The sequence below is a fragment of the Trichomycterus rosablanca genome, chromosome 2 (assembly GCF_030014385.1).
Source record: "Trichomycterus rosablanca isolate fTriRos1 chromosome 2, fTriRos1.hap1, whole genome shotgun sequence".
Classification (NCBI taxonomy): domain Eukaryota; kingdom Metazoa; phylum Chordata; class Actinopteri; order Siluriformes; family Trichomycteridae; genus Trichomycterus; species Trichomycterus rosablanca.
The window spans coordinates 39,721,058-39,733,754 of NC_085989.1; the positions used below are offsets into that span (position 1 = coordinate 39,721,058).

At 39.6% G+C, this 12,697-nt stretch overlaps 1 protein-coding gene across 1 annotated transcript in view; it reads right to left on the reverse strand.

Annotated features, from left to right (window-relative positions):
- Positions 1 to 3,555: 3,555 nt before the first annotated feature.
- Positions 3,556 to 12,697, reverse strand: part of atp13a1 (ATPase 13A1) — a 35,059-nt gene continuing 25,917 nt past the window's right edge. Inside the window, exons 17-25 of the mRNA XM_062990828.1 lie at positions 11,218 to 11,411; positions 11,007 to 11,103; positions 10,103 to 10,290; positions 8,145 to 8,259; positions 7,636 to 7,832; positions 7,402 to 7,544; positions 6,384 to 6,495; positions 6,156 to 6,299; positions 3,556 to 4,098 (exon numbers count right to left, since the gene is read on the reverse strand). Of these exons, the coding sequence (XP_062846898.1) occupies positions 3,988 to 4,098; positions 6,156 to 6,299; positions 6,384 to 6,495; positions 7,402 to 7,544; positions 7,636 to 7,832; positions 8,145 to 8,259; positions 10,103 to 10,290; positions 11,007 to 11,103; positions 11,218 to 11,411 (1,301 nt within the window). The 3' untranslated portion in view covers positions 3,556 to 3,987. The remainder of the gene's footprint in view (positions 4,099 to 6,155; positions 6,300 to 6,383; positions 6,496 to 7,401; positions 7,545 to 7,635; positions 7,833 to 8,144; positions 8,260 to 10,102; positions 10,291 to 11,006; positions 11,104 to 11,217; positions 11,412 to 12,697) is intronic.

Consider the following 12,697-nt stretch of genomic DNA (forward strand, 5'->3'; position numbering starts at 1 on the left):
TACAACAAACTTGTGTCCAGATGAACTGATTCAACTTTGTGGATTTGTGTACCTGGATTATTGAGCATGCATCAACACATTCTCAAAACTGCAACTACACTGACATGTTCCAGACATGAGTTGGTTGTTCTGGTTTGTTTGTTTGTTTATTAGGATTTTAACGTCATGTTTTACACTTTGGTTACATTCATGACAGGAACGGTAGTCACTCATTACACAAGGTTCATCAGGGGATCTGGGGATCGAACCCAGGACCTTCTTGCCGGTTGTTCTGGTATGTGTTGCATGATGTAACGTAACAGATGTAACATCTCACTGTCAATGCTGGGAGGAAATAGTGACCCAACCAGCCGCTCAGGTGGTGCAGCGGTAAAGTACGCTAGCTCACCAGAGTTGGGGTTTCGAATACATCGTATCGAATCTCAGCTCTGCCTTTCCGACTGGGCTGGGTGGCAGCATGAACAACGATTGGCTGTTGTTCAGGGTTAGAGGGTAAGAAAGTCGGATCATAGGTCCTCATAACTGGTGCAACTGCGGCCCCTGATAGCTGACTGATGGCGCCTGCACACACAGTGCCCGTCAAGTGTATGAAGTCGACTCGTGCAGGTGAAAAATGCAGTCTGTACTGACTGTTTGTACCGGAGGGGGCACAAGTCAGTTGGGAGGCGTCCTCAGTCAGCGGTGAAGGGTCGAATCAGTATAGAGGACGCATTAATGGGAAATTGGACATGACTAGACTGGGGGATAAAGATTGGGGGATAAAGAGGGGCAAAAATATAAAAAATAAATAAATAAATAAAAATAAATAGTGATCAAACCAAAATATAATTTCAAAAAAAGTGCTACAGTCTACAAACTGTACCCAATGCACAACATGAACACTTAAACGCTAAACCCCCTTAGCCTTTGCACCGTACTGGATTGCACAACTTGGCACTAATTATTTTTTGTACAAATGATGAATAGGAATTATATTTTAATATTCATGTACTTGTATAGTGACAGTTGTTGTACCTTATTTTAAGGTCTGAAATGTTTTATGACCATGTTAAAATGCAATTTTTCTTCCAGTTAATTACTAATACCTTCTGGAAAAAAATGGTAACCTTAAGTGTATTCCTTTATTATTGTTTATATATAACAATAATAAATAATAAATTATAAATACTCTTAGGTATTTCATAATACTGTACATGCAGGGCAACAAATCATATTTAACTGCAAATCTAATAGAACCATTGCCAATTCCCCTATTGCAATTCTCTTGCTGCTTGTACCATCTTCAAGCCAAACTTTGTGAGACAAAGTATGATTTTGTCAAATAGCCTCAACCAGAAAGCAGAGGTCACAACTGTACAGTCCCAGTGAAGCCCATTCGACCTCGCTTCCACTGGCACAGCTGAGCATGTTTGCATACCCAGGCAAGAAAAGTCTTTTTAGTTATAAATAATCAAACTCGAACCTTATACACATTCCTTCCTGCAGCAAGTGGAGAGAGTTGATGTGGACCATGTATTCAGATGCAATGTGAGTAAATCTAAGTGAACATGCACCATTAGTACAAACTCATAGCCAATATTTTAGCTATAAATGATTAAATATAACAGGTGTCAGTTTTGGCCCTTATTTAATGTAGGAGGGTGGCAAATGTTGCACAGCTTGGTCATAGCACATTTCCTTCTGAAATACTGGGTAAAATGGGTTGTTCCAGACATTGTTCTGATGAACAGCGTACTTTGATTAAAAAGTTGATTGTAGGGGGAAAAACATACAGAGAAGTGCAGCAAATGATAGGCTGCTCAGCTAAAATGATCTCAAATGCCTTGAAGTGACAACCAAAACCTGAAAGACGCGGAAGGAAGCGTGGAACTACTGTTCTATAGGATCGAAGAATAGCCAGAATAGCAAATACTCAGCCAATGATCACCTCCAGAAAGATCAAGGAACATCTGAAGTTACCAGTGAGTACAGAAGATGATTAAGTGAAGCCAATTTACCAGCAAGAACTCCTTGCAAAATCCCGTTGTTGAGAAAAAGACATGACCTGAATGGGTTCAAATTTACCAAAGAACACATTGACTGGTCCAAAGAGAAATGGCTCAACATTTTGTGGACTGATGAAAGCAAAATTGTTCTTTTTGGGTCTAGTGGCCGTAGACAGTATGTCAGATGCCCCCCTGAGCACTGAATTCAAACCAAAGTTCACTGTAAAGCATGGTGGTACAAAATGATATGGGGATGTTTTTCATACCATGGTGTTACACCTATTTATCACATACGAGGGATCATGGATCAGTTTAAATATATCAGAATACTTGAGATGATCATGTTGCCCTTTGTCGAAGAAGAAATGCCCTTAAAATGGGTGTTTCAACATGACAATGACCCAAAACATCTTGGTTACAGACAAACAAGATTGAGGTAATAGAGTGACCAGCCCACAGAGAACTTGTGAGCTGATATCTGAAACACGTTTTTTTGAGGCAAAACCCAAAATTGCAGAAGAACTGTGGAATGTAGTTTAATCATCCTGGACTGGAATACCTGTTCAGAGGTGCCAGAAGTTGGTCGACTCCATGCAACACAGATCTTGGAAACAATTGTTATGCCACTAAATATTAGTTCAGTAATTTAAAGTAAAGTGAAACCTCAAACATTTTCAGTTTATAGATGCATTTTTTTACGTTTTTAAAGAAAAATGCTTCACTGCTATTTTTTTGAACAGCCTAATATAAATTTTTCTTAATTTTCTGTAAAGGATTAACACAAACTGGCTACATTTTGTTAATGTTTTGATTTAGAATTGAAAGTGTAGTATTTTCAGTACATTTGCAGTTATGGAAATAAAAGTTATTATAATGATTTTGTGCTTCATTCGCTTTTTTAAAATCACTGCGATTTTTTTGAACACTACTGTATATATAAAAAAAAAATTTTTTGCTGATGGCTTAATGCTTGCTGATGGTACGGCACTGGAAAAAATGCATCGGAAGGTGACTGTAGAAAAGTGAGTTAAAAAAAAAGAGTTAAAAGAACCCTTGTATATCTATAATATTGAATCAATTTATAAGCTAGAATAATTTACCTTGAAGTCAGGATTAAATGACCCCATCTGCACACAGGCAACCATATATAAGGTGATGACCCCAAGGCTGAAAACATCACTACAGTGAGTTTTATAAAAGTTTATATTTTTTGTTTGTAAAATTTTATATAAAAAGTTGTCATATAATAAATGAAAATAGCATGCTTGCTGCTTTTAACAGGGACATGCGTCCCCAAAATAAAGGAAGAAAAAAAAGAAAACTTACTGTTTAATCTGTATGTTTATCAAATTTCAGAGCGAGATTTTTTATTCCAGGTATTAAGAGTGTAATAACTTAAACAAGCTTTTGATGAGTAGATCGAATTCAAATGCTCAATGATCATGTGATCATGTGCTTGAATATAAAGGCAACAGTGTCATGAAAATGTATGTATTAATACTGTATAATGAAATGATCACCCATCACTTATTATCATATCAATAAGAAAAAAAACGACTCAAGCCACTGCTTTTGATTTTTGGTCTTTTATAAGTCAGACAGACATCTGTATTTTTACAAATAGAAACAAAATGAATTCTTGCTGCAGTTCTCCTGGAGAATGCCCCATTGGTCGTGCGACTCAAACGCACTGAACACGCATACACTTGCTCCACACAATACTGCTTTCGTCTTGGCCTTTTAGGTTGGAGAGGAGGTTAGAATGAAAATAGACGGAACATGTAGCTGACCAGAAAGAAAGTACCGAGTCATAGTAAATAAAAATAAAAGAAAATAGAGAATGAGCAGAAAGATCAGGAACACTGAAGTCCAGTATTGCCTTGCTTGTCCATTCCTGCTTGCCTGCGCGTAACGCAGGGCCAGCCAACCATCGATGACTGCACCTTTCCTCAGCCTGTTTTCATGGGGCAACAGCTACTTTGGCCACTACTGACAGTTCAGTTTAGTTAGGCAACCTCAGGCTTCCTTTGCCCAGCATAAACTGTAAAACTCTGTCCACCAGCAATGCAGCTACAAAGTCCACCACTAGCACCTGCGCTATCACCAGCTTAAACTGTAAGGATATAACACACAATAGTCAAATACACATAATTTAATACCTATACTACATGTTCATCCAGGACATATTTGCTGTCAAAAATATGATTATTTAGTTTTGTAAAGAAGTTTCACGGCTAATGTGTTAAAATTAGAGATGCTTTTTGTTTCTAGGAAAACGTACATTGGTTAATTTGTGTGTGTGGAGTAAAGTACTTAAAACACTAAGTATAAACGTTTTCTATTGATTTGTGGCCCTGACCAAACACAGACAAGTACAGTGGTACCCTGAAACTCAGTCAATTGGTTCTGGAAGTGGCATTGAGTTTAAAAGGTGTTGAGTTTCAAGGTATTTTTTCCCATAAGGATGTATGGGAAACCTGTAAATGCCTTTTTATTTTAGGCTAATGTAAAATAATGGGGTGGTTTTTGACACTTATACACTGAAAATAACACAAATATAATATAAAAAAAACTAAAAATCAATATAAAAATACAATAAAACCTGCACTTTATCTTCACTTCTTTATTGTTTCCTTATGCTTAATGCTTACTCGTGGAGATGCTTGATCTTGGAATATCATATTACGTTCAGTAAAGGCGCATTCACATGAGCAGCAGCAAAAATAGCTTTTGCACTTTTCCACGTTAAGTTTTGTGCACCGCTATTTTGTCACTTCTCATGTGAATGCACCTTTACTGAATGTAAAGAGTTTAGGGGACGTTGTTACAAGGTACCACTATATTTACAGTTTAATTTCTGAAAGAGTGTTTGTGTGGCGCAGTGGTCTGGTATGGTAGCCCACCAACACTGAGGTACAGACATGATTGGTTGTGTCTTGGCTTGATTTGGCTATGCCAAAACCCTGAGTTAGATTGGCACCCTGTCCAGGATATTGTTTTGTTCTGAATGATAATTATTGGAAAATGTATTAATTGTGTCATCATTCACAATCAAAGTGGTTACTTGCTAGTGCTTCAGTTCTTGTTGCTATTCTTACATTGAAAATACAAACCATATCACCAGAAATGTTGGGACATTTTGTAAAATGCAGTAAAAAGATTCTGTGTTTTGCTAATTCCCTTGAATCTTAACAGGTGAGGGAATTATGATCCACTAAAAACTCAATCTTAGTAAGCAAAGATGGTGGATGCCTCACTTAGTGTTAAACTTTGTAAGAGAATTGTCCATCAGTTAAGCAGCTGAAGTATGAATTAAACAAGAATTATGGTAATCTAGGGCAGATGGAACACTTTATTTGTTGTTCTACAATTACTGACTGTAGTCCAGCTGTTTCTCTACATGCTTTTTTACCCTGCTTTCACCCTGTTCTTCAATGGTCAGAACCCCCACAGAACCACCACAGAGCAGGTATTATTTGGGTGGTGGATCATTCTCAGCACTGCAGTGACAATAACATGGTGGTGGTGTGTTAGTGTGTGTTGTGCTGGTATGAGTGGATCAGACACAGCAGCGCTGCTGGAGTTTTTAAATACCGTGTCCACTCACTGTCCACTCTATTAGACACTCCTACCTAGTTGGTTCACCTTGTAGATGTAAAGTCAGAGACGATCGCTCATCTATTGCTGCTGTTTGAGTCGGTCATCTTCTAGACCTTCATCAGTGGTCACAGGACGCTGCCCACAGGGCGCTGTTGGTTGGATATATTTTTGGTTGGTGGGCTATTCTCAGTCCAGCAGTGACAGAGAGGTGTTTAAAAACTCAATCAATCAGTGCTGCTGTGTCTTATCCATTCATACCAGCACAACACACACTAACACACCACCACCATGTCAGTGTCATTGCAGTGCTGAGAATGATCCACCACCCAAATAATACCTACTCTGTGGTGGTCCTGTGAGAGTCCTGACCATTGAAGAACAGCATGAAAGAGGACTAATAAAGTATGTAGAAAAACAGATGGACTACAGTCAGTAATTGTAGGACTACAAAGTGCTTCTATGTGGTAAGTGGAGCTGATAAAATGGACAGTGAGTGTGGAAACAAGGAGATGGTTTTAATGTTATGGCTGATCAGTGTATACATATGCATGTAAACCATAGACATTTTACCTCTGTTGGAATGTCCACAAGTGCAAACTGCTCATTAAACTCAGGCGATGATCCAGTCAGCAGCCCCATAATAGCAAGTCCAGAAAAAGCAATGCTCCACAACAAGGGACGGTTCTCAGTTAGTGACTCCATGAAAGGATGGCCCTGCAGGAAAACCAAAATGTTAAATTTCCCCAACAATACTAACTAATACTGTATTAAGAAAATAATGAGTAGAATGGACTGTACCTTGTAGTTTATAGCAAAAGTAGCCATTTGCATGGCCATGGACATTATGTACACAGTGCTGTTGATCAGACTGGGCTCAAACTCTTTATACAGATCAGCAAACTGCTCTTTTCTGTAGGAGAGACAGAGTGAAAGAGGAAGTGAAACAACAAGGAAATCTAAATGGTTAATGTTTTACTGTAGCGCTATTATGGAGAACGAGTCTCGATTAAGGTGCACAGGTCATTGGAAAAAAGAAAAGAATTGGAAACATGGGACTGTCGGACAAAACTGTGGGACAAAATGGGAGAATTTTCAAGTTATCTTTCAGGATATTCCATTCCAAGTCTTACATTAAAATTCATAAATTATAAGAATTGACACTAACTAATTCATACTAATATGCCAGACCACCAACACTGTTATACAGACATGGTTGGCTGTGTCTAGGGGTTGGGCATTGGTATTGGCATTGTTTCCTGGTTGAACCAGACCCACCATGACCATGACTTGACTTGACACACACTCCCTCCAATGTGTGCGCAGTCTATTGATCCCTTCTTATACACCCACACCTCGGTGGATTTGCGCGTGAGAGATACACCCCGGGCTCTGCACTCCTCCACTGCTGTGCAGGCGCCATGGCCAACCAGGATCCTTACACAGCCCCACCCCTCTGTTTAATCAGGCCATTTCCCACCCTAGGAGACTGGAGGCCAATTTTGTCTGCTGCAGGCATTAGCCAATTATGCCTGCTAGAGGGCGCCCAGCCTCCCGGTAGCAGAACCAAGACTCGAACCTGGGAGTTTAGAATCTCAGCGACTTATCCCGCTGCGCCACCTGTGTGCCCGAAACTAAACTTTCTGAACAAAGAGGAGACATGCTACTCGACAAGTCTAAACAAAAATAACTGCAGGAGAAAGCTGGTATATTTAACATGGTATGTGGGCATGGGCAGTTGCAGAACTGGAAAATCAGTCTTATGTACAGTGCTACTGCAGGGTAGTGGACTGTTTTAGTAAGAGTAAAAATAAAATACCTGGGTGGGCTTCTGGTCTGTGCCTCTCTGTATAGATAAACCAGACTGCAAAAGTGCACTGCAAACTGGAGCAGCACGGTTAGAACCGTGTAGAGGTTGAATATGTTGGGCAACGGCCGTTCTTTGGAGAGGGTTTTCAGAGGCTGGAATCCAGACAAAAGAACATTAACATATGGTTCTACCTTTAATAACTTCATCTCAGATTAAAGTGAAGTCACTATTTTCCTAGCTTACCTTTGAGCGTGAGATGAACAGGAAGCAGCCAGCAAGTAACAGGCCCTGAAGAGTGGCCTGAAAATCACTAAACTTAACCCCTTCCAGGTAGAGCACAGACTGGCTGTATGCCAATACCAGAGCATTTAGAGCCAGGATCTTAAACATCTGCAGTGTAGTTACCAGAGTGCAACGGCCCTGCTTGATCACGTGACAGACTGAAAACAGTAAGAGTAACAAGTTATACCAGGTTTACAAGTATATCTTGCCATCAATGAAGAAGAAACAAACTAATAAGGGTTGCTGGTTTGTTGTAAGCCAAAATCCTATTTAAAAAATCCTGTCATGATGCAACTAAAAATAATGATAATGATAAAACTAATGATAAAACTGGTGTCATTAACAAAATGATCATAAAGTGAACAAGAACAGCATCTACTATACGCTGTTTTTACAAACTAACTCGGCATCAAACATCTTGAACAACTTTCAGTCATGAGACTCGACTACAATACATAAACATTACTCACTGCATTGTATAGACGAGAGTTTGGAAGTAAATGGAGCAGCTATTGAGGCATCTCCTAGTTTAACTACTTGAAGCTGATCCTCCTCCAGATCCCGTAGTACCTGACTTATCCTTTCCTGCAACAACATAGGAAAAGTATTATAAAGCATTACAAGAGCACGCCAGTGGGCAATGATAGCTCAGTAGTTAAGGTAACTGCACTTGTGAACTTGAACAAGACTCTCAACCCTCAGCTGCTCAGCTTTTTCTCATTTTTATTTATATATATATTTCTTTTACATTAAAATTGGCACGGGTTTGGTTTGTGTAAAGACAACAGAAACAATGCTTTTGAAGTGTCTCTATGCTTCAGAAAAGGCTAAACATATCAACATGACATGGCACATTTTTAAAGTCAGTTAATACAGTCTGTTTCTTTAATAAAAGATTAATTTCGTCTACATTTTTGCATACTTGTCACACATATGTTTTAGATTATCAAACTACTATTACTATTAGAAAAATAACCCAATTAAACACAATGATTTAATTAATTGAAGTTCAAAATATAGTTTAGCCCTACCTGGCACTACATGAAAATGTAATTGCCACCTTAGCTACTAAGTAAACCAGTTAACCAAATTATATAGACATTTGGGTTTCTATTGGGTTCAATGTCACTAGCCACACTCAGGCATGATTACTGATATACCTGTTGAATCTAAACCTCACCTAAATAGAATCCCTATTGAATAAATATAGTCAAAATAAAGTCATTGAAATCTAACAGTCTGGAAAGGCTTACAAAATCTTCGCTAAGGCTCTGGAACTTTATTGAAAGCTGTTATCCACTAATGGAGAAAAGATTGGAAGGTTCAGTGGTGAACCTTCCCAAGAGTGGCTGGCCAACCACAATTTCACCAAGAACACATTGACAACTCATTCAGAAGGTCACAAATAAACCCAGATAAACATCTAAAGACCTGCAGAAGAAAGACACTGGAAAAAGAAATGGCACCCATGGAAGAGTTGCAAGGTGCAAACCCCTGATGACCAAAAGGAACACAAAGGCTCGTCTTGCATTAGCCAAAAAAATCTGGATGACCTCCAAGAATTTTGGGATCATATTCTGTGGACTGATCAGTCAAAGGTGGAACTTTTTGGGAAAACATAGGTCCTATTATATCTGCTGTGAAGCTAACATTAGATTCCACCATAGGAACATCATACCAACAGTAAAACGTGGTAGTGGTAGAGAGATGATCTGGGGTTGCTTTGTTTCCACAGGACTGGTTATAAATGAAGGAACCATAAATTCTGCTCTTTAGCAGAAAATCCTGAATTAGTATATCCTCTTGAGTAGCTCAAAAGAAACAAAATTAGGGCTTTGAAATGGGTGAGTCAAATTCCTGACTTGAATCCCATTGAGATGCTGTGGCAACCTTTAACAGGCAGTTTATGTAGTCTAATTAAAACAATTCTGTAAAGAGCAGTTGGCCAAAATTTAAAGTGATATAAAATATTTATCACAAGTTATTGCAGATGTGTGGTACAAGCAGTTATAAAGTTTAGGGGCAAATTACTCTTCCACATGGGAGATATAGGTTTTAAATAAATCTTTAATAAATGGAATAATCATTTAAAAGCTGTAAAGCTGCTTTACTTATGTTATATTAAAATTAGTTGAAAGATCTGAAACATTTACATGTGATGAATTAACACATAATTAAAGAAGAAATCCAGTGAGGAGCAAATACTGTTTGACAATACTGTATCTAATTACCCACCTTGTCATGTCAAACCAATGCAGCTAATGCAAACTAATTGCTTGCAATGTTTAGTGAAGACCTTACTTCAGCCTGAAACCTTTCCTAACCTTTAAAAACTTGTGGTAGCAAATATAGGCTGAAGACTAGGGTCTTACATTTTTAAAACTTGACCTTGATCTAACAGAGGCTTGTGATCTGACTTGAGACAGACCTTTTGTGCGGCAAGCTGCTCCTCTCTCTGCGCCATCAGTCTCTGTCGGGCACCACGGGAGCTCGGTTTACTCATGGAGCTCGACAGTGAAGGCATGGGCCTGGTCTCACCAACAGGGGGCTCCTTCTCTTTACCTTTTTTCTTCTTTTCTGGAAGGCGTTCTGGTGCATTGGCTAGCAGTGCCACTCCTGGCAGAGAGACAGAAGAGCAGAGTGAGTGGATACAACTTCTAGTCACTAAGGGCGCATTCACATCGTGAGCCTCGGCGCAAAATGCCGCTTTGTTCAGCGCTTGGCTTAAGCGGTAAAACATCATCAAAGTGCAAATATGAGACGAATCTGCATTTGTGTGGAATAACCGTCAAATCCACTCTGAAGCGTCCACATGTATCTGTGTTTGACTGTATTTTCCTCACTGTTTAACTTTGTGAAATAGCTCGAGGTGCTGAGAAATTATAAGAATAAGCTTTTCTGAAAGAGTCTAAATCGCTTATCGTTAAAAAAAGCATAACGTTGTTTAATGTATTAAATAACCGACAGAGGAACACTAAACCTGGTCTTAAGTACTCTCCACTATTGTAATTCCTTGGTCGTTGTTTTAAGACAATAAGTCACATTAAGCTTGGTTCACTTTAAGCATTGTTTTCACTGCCTGAGTCAATGTCATATAGTACAGTTTGTCTCATTGGAGGCGTTTTAAAAAGGTCAGCAACAAACTGGGTCAAACTTTAATCAGGTGAACTTTGAGCACCATGGCAAGGACAATAATCGTGAGCGCAACATAGCAAAAGTGCCACACTCCATAGGAAACAAGGGCACAGCCAGCGCAAAAGCAGTTTTGCCTGTTCTCATGTGAATGCGCCCTAATTCAGTGTAGGAACTGACTGGAATTATTAAAGGCTCACCTATGTGGGCGTGTTTAAGTGCTCCAACGTCATTGGTCCCGTCACCACACATGAGGGTAATGAAGCCCAAGCCTTTCAGACTGGTTATGACAAACTCCTACAAACAGTAAAAAAACACAATAATAAGGTTTGTGACAGGAATAACATTGGTACAATTACACAAGCTGGGATGTAAGTTCTCAAAACAGGACCAAATAATCAACAAACAAACCTTCTGTTTTGGACTGACACGAGCAAACACTTGCACATGAGGCAGCAGGGCGTTAAGCAATCGAGGGTCGAGTGTCAACCTGGTCAAGCCTTCTCCTGTGACACACAGGTCATAACGGCTAACCAGGTCCGATATAGAAGGAGGAGGTAGAGGAACCCTGACGGTGGCGTCTATCGACTCCCACTGCCATTTACCTGCACAACACAAAAAAAAAGACAGCAAGCCAATGTGAAATATGGATTGCTAAAATTGATATGATGTATTCAGTATTAATATACAGCAGTGGCAGAGTGGAAAACGATCCTTTTAACATGGGTGTCAAACTCGCTTCTGGAGGCACTGAACTGCTTAGCGCCTGTCATTAGCTAATTGTGAAGTACTTCATGAGTTCAATCGAGCGTGCTACGCCTGGGAAAACATTTAATGTGCAACGCTGCATGCAAAATGCAGCTTGGGCATATTAGCTCCTACGACATAGCCTGAAATAAAAGGATGTAAACTGAGTACAAATTACACCACCCACCATTAAACACTAAATTTTTAAAGGACGATCTTGCAGCATCATCAAGCCGACTTCACACTGAATAAAGTACAGTAAGAAAAAAAACTAAATTCTTTTAGGAACAGAACTGTGGTTTTAATCTGAACTTATCTGATCATATTATAATGTCCTGTAGCTTGACTGCAACGACACACAACACTTGTTTAGGTCGGACAATGGCTTAGTGGAGCCCCTTATTGTAAGCCAAGTTAGTACAGCCAAAGAACTATGGCTTTAAAAATGCTAGGTGACACAGAACCCCGGGCAAAACAAAAGCTATGCAATGCTGTCAATTAACTAGTAGTAAAACAAACACTTAGTGCACATATAAATGTAGCATATTAGGCATGTGGGCAGCACAATGGATGAGAGTAGGGCTCCCCACAACAACACATAAATCTAAAAACCTGGGTTAAAACCTCCTCTTTGGTCTCAGTATAAGGAGTTTAGCATGTTCCCCAGGTATCAGCACATGTACTCCAGTTACCCGTACTCCCAGAAAACATACAGAAGCTGAATTGGCCACTCTAAATTGCCTGGTGTAAGGACTGAGTAAATGTTCGAGTATGTGACACCCTGTGATGAACTGATGTCCTGTCCACAATGCTATCCTTTCAGGAAACACCAGACCCACAGTGATCTTGACTGGGATGAAGCAGTTGGGGAAGATTTATTTGGCTTTATCATGGTCAGGATCGTGGCAGGTCTGGCTTCCACAGAATTACCAAGCGCAATAAAGTAACGAACACCAACCAGGATGCCAATCCTTCGCGCGGTCCTAGCCAAACTCCCCCATGCTGTGCCACCCGCCATTTTTAAAAAAACCCCAACATTATTTGTTGTGCCACCGGGATGCCGTCCTGACAAAATTGATACCACACAGCTCTGGAGTCCTGATGTTAATCTTTTTGTGTCCACACAGGTTTCTTTCATGTTCTG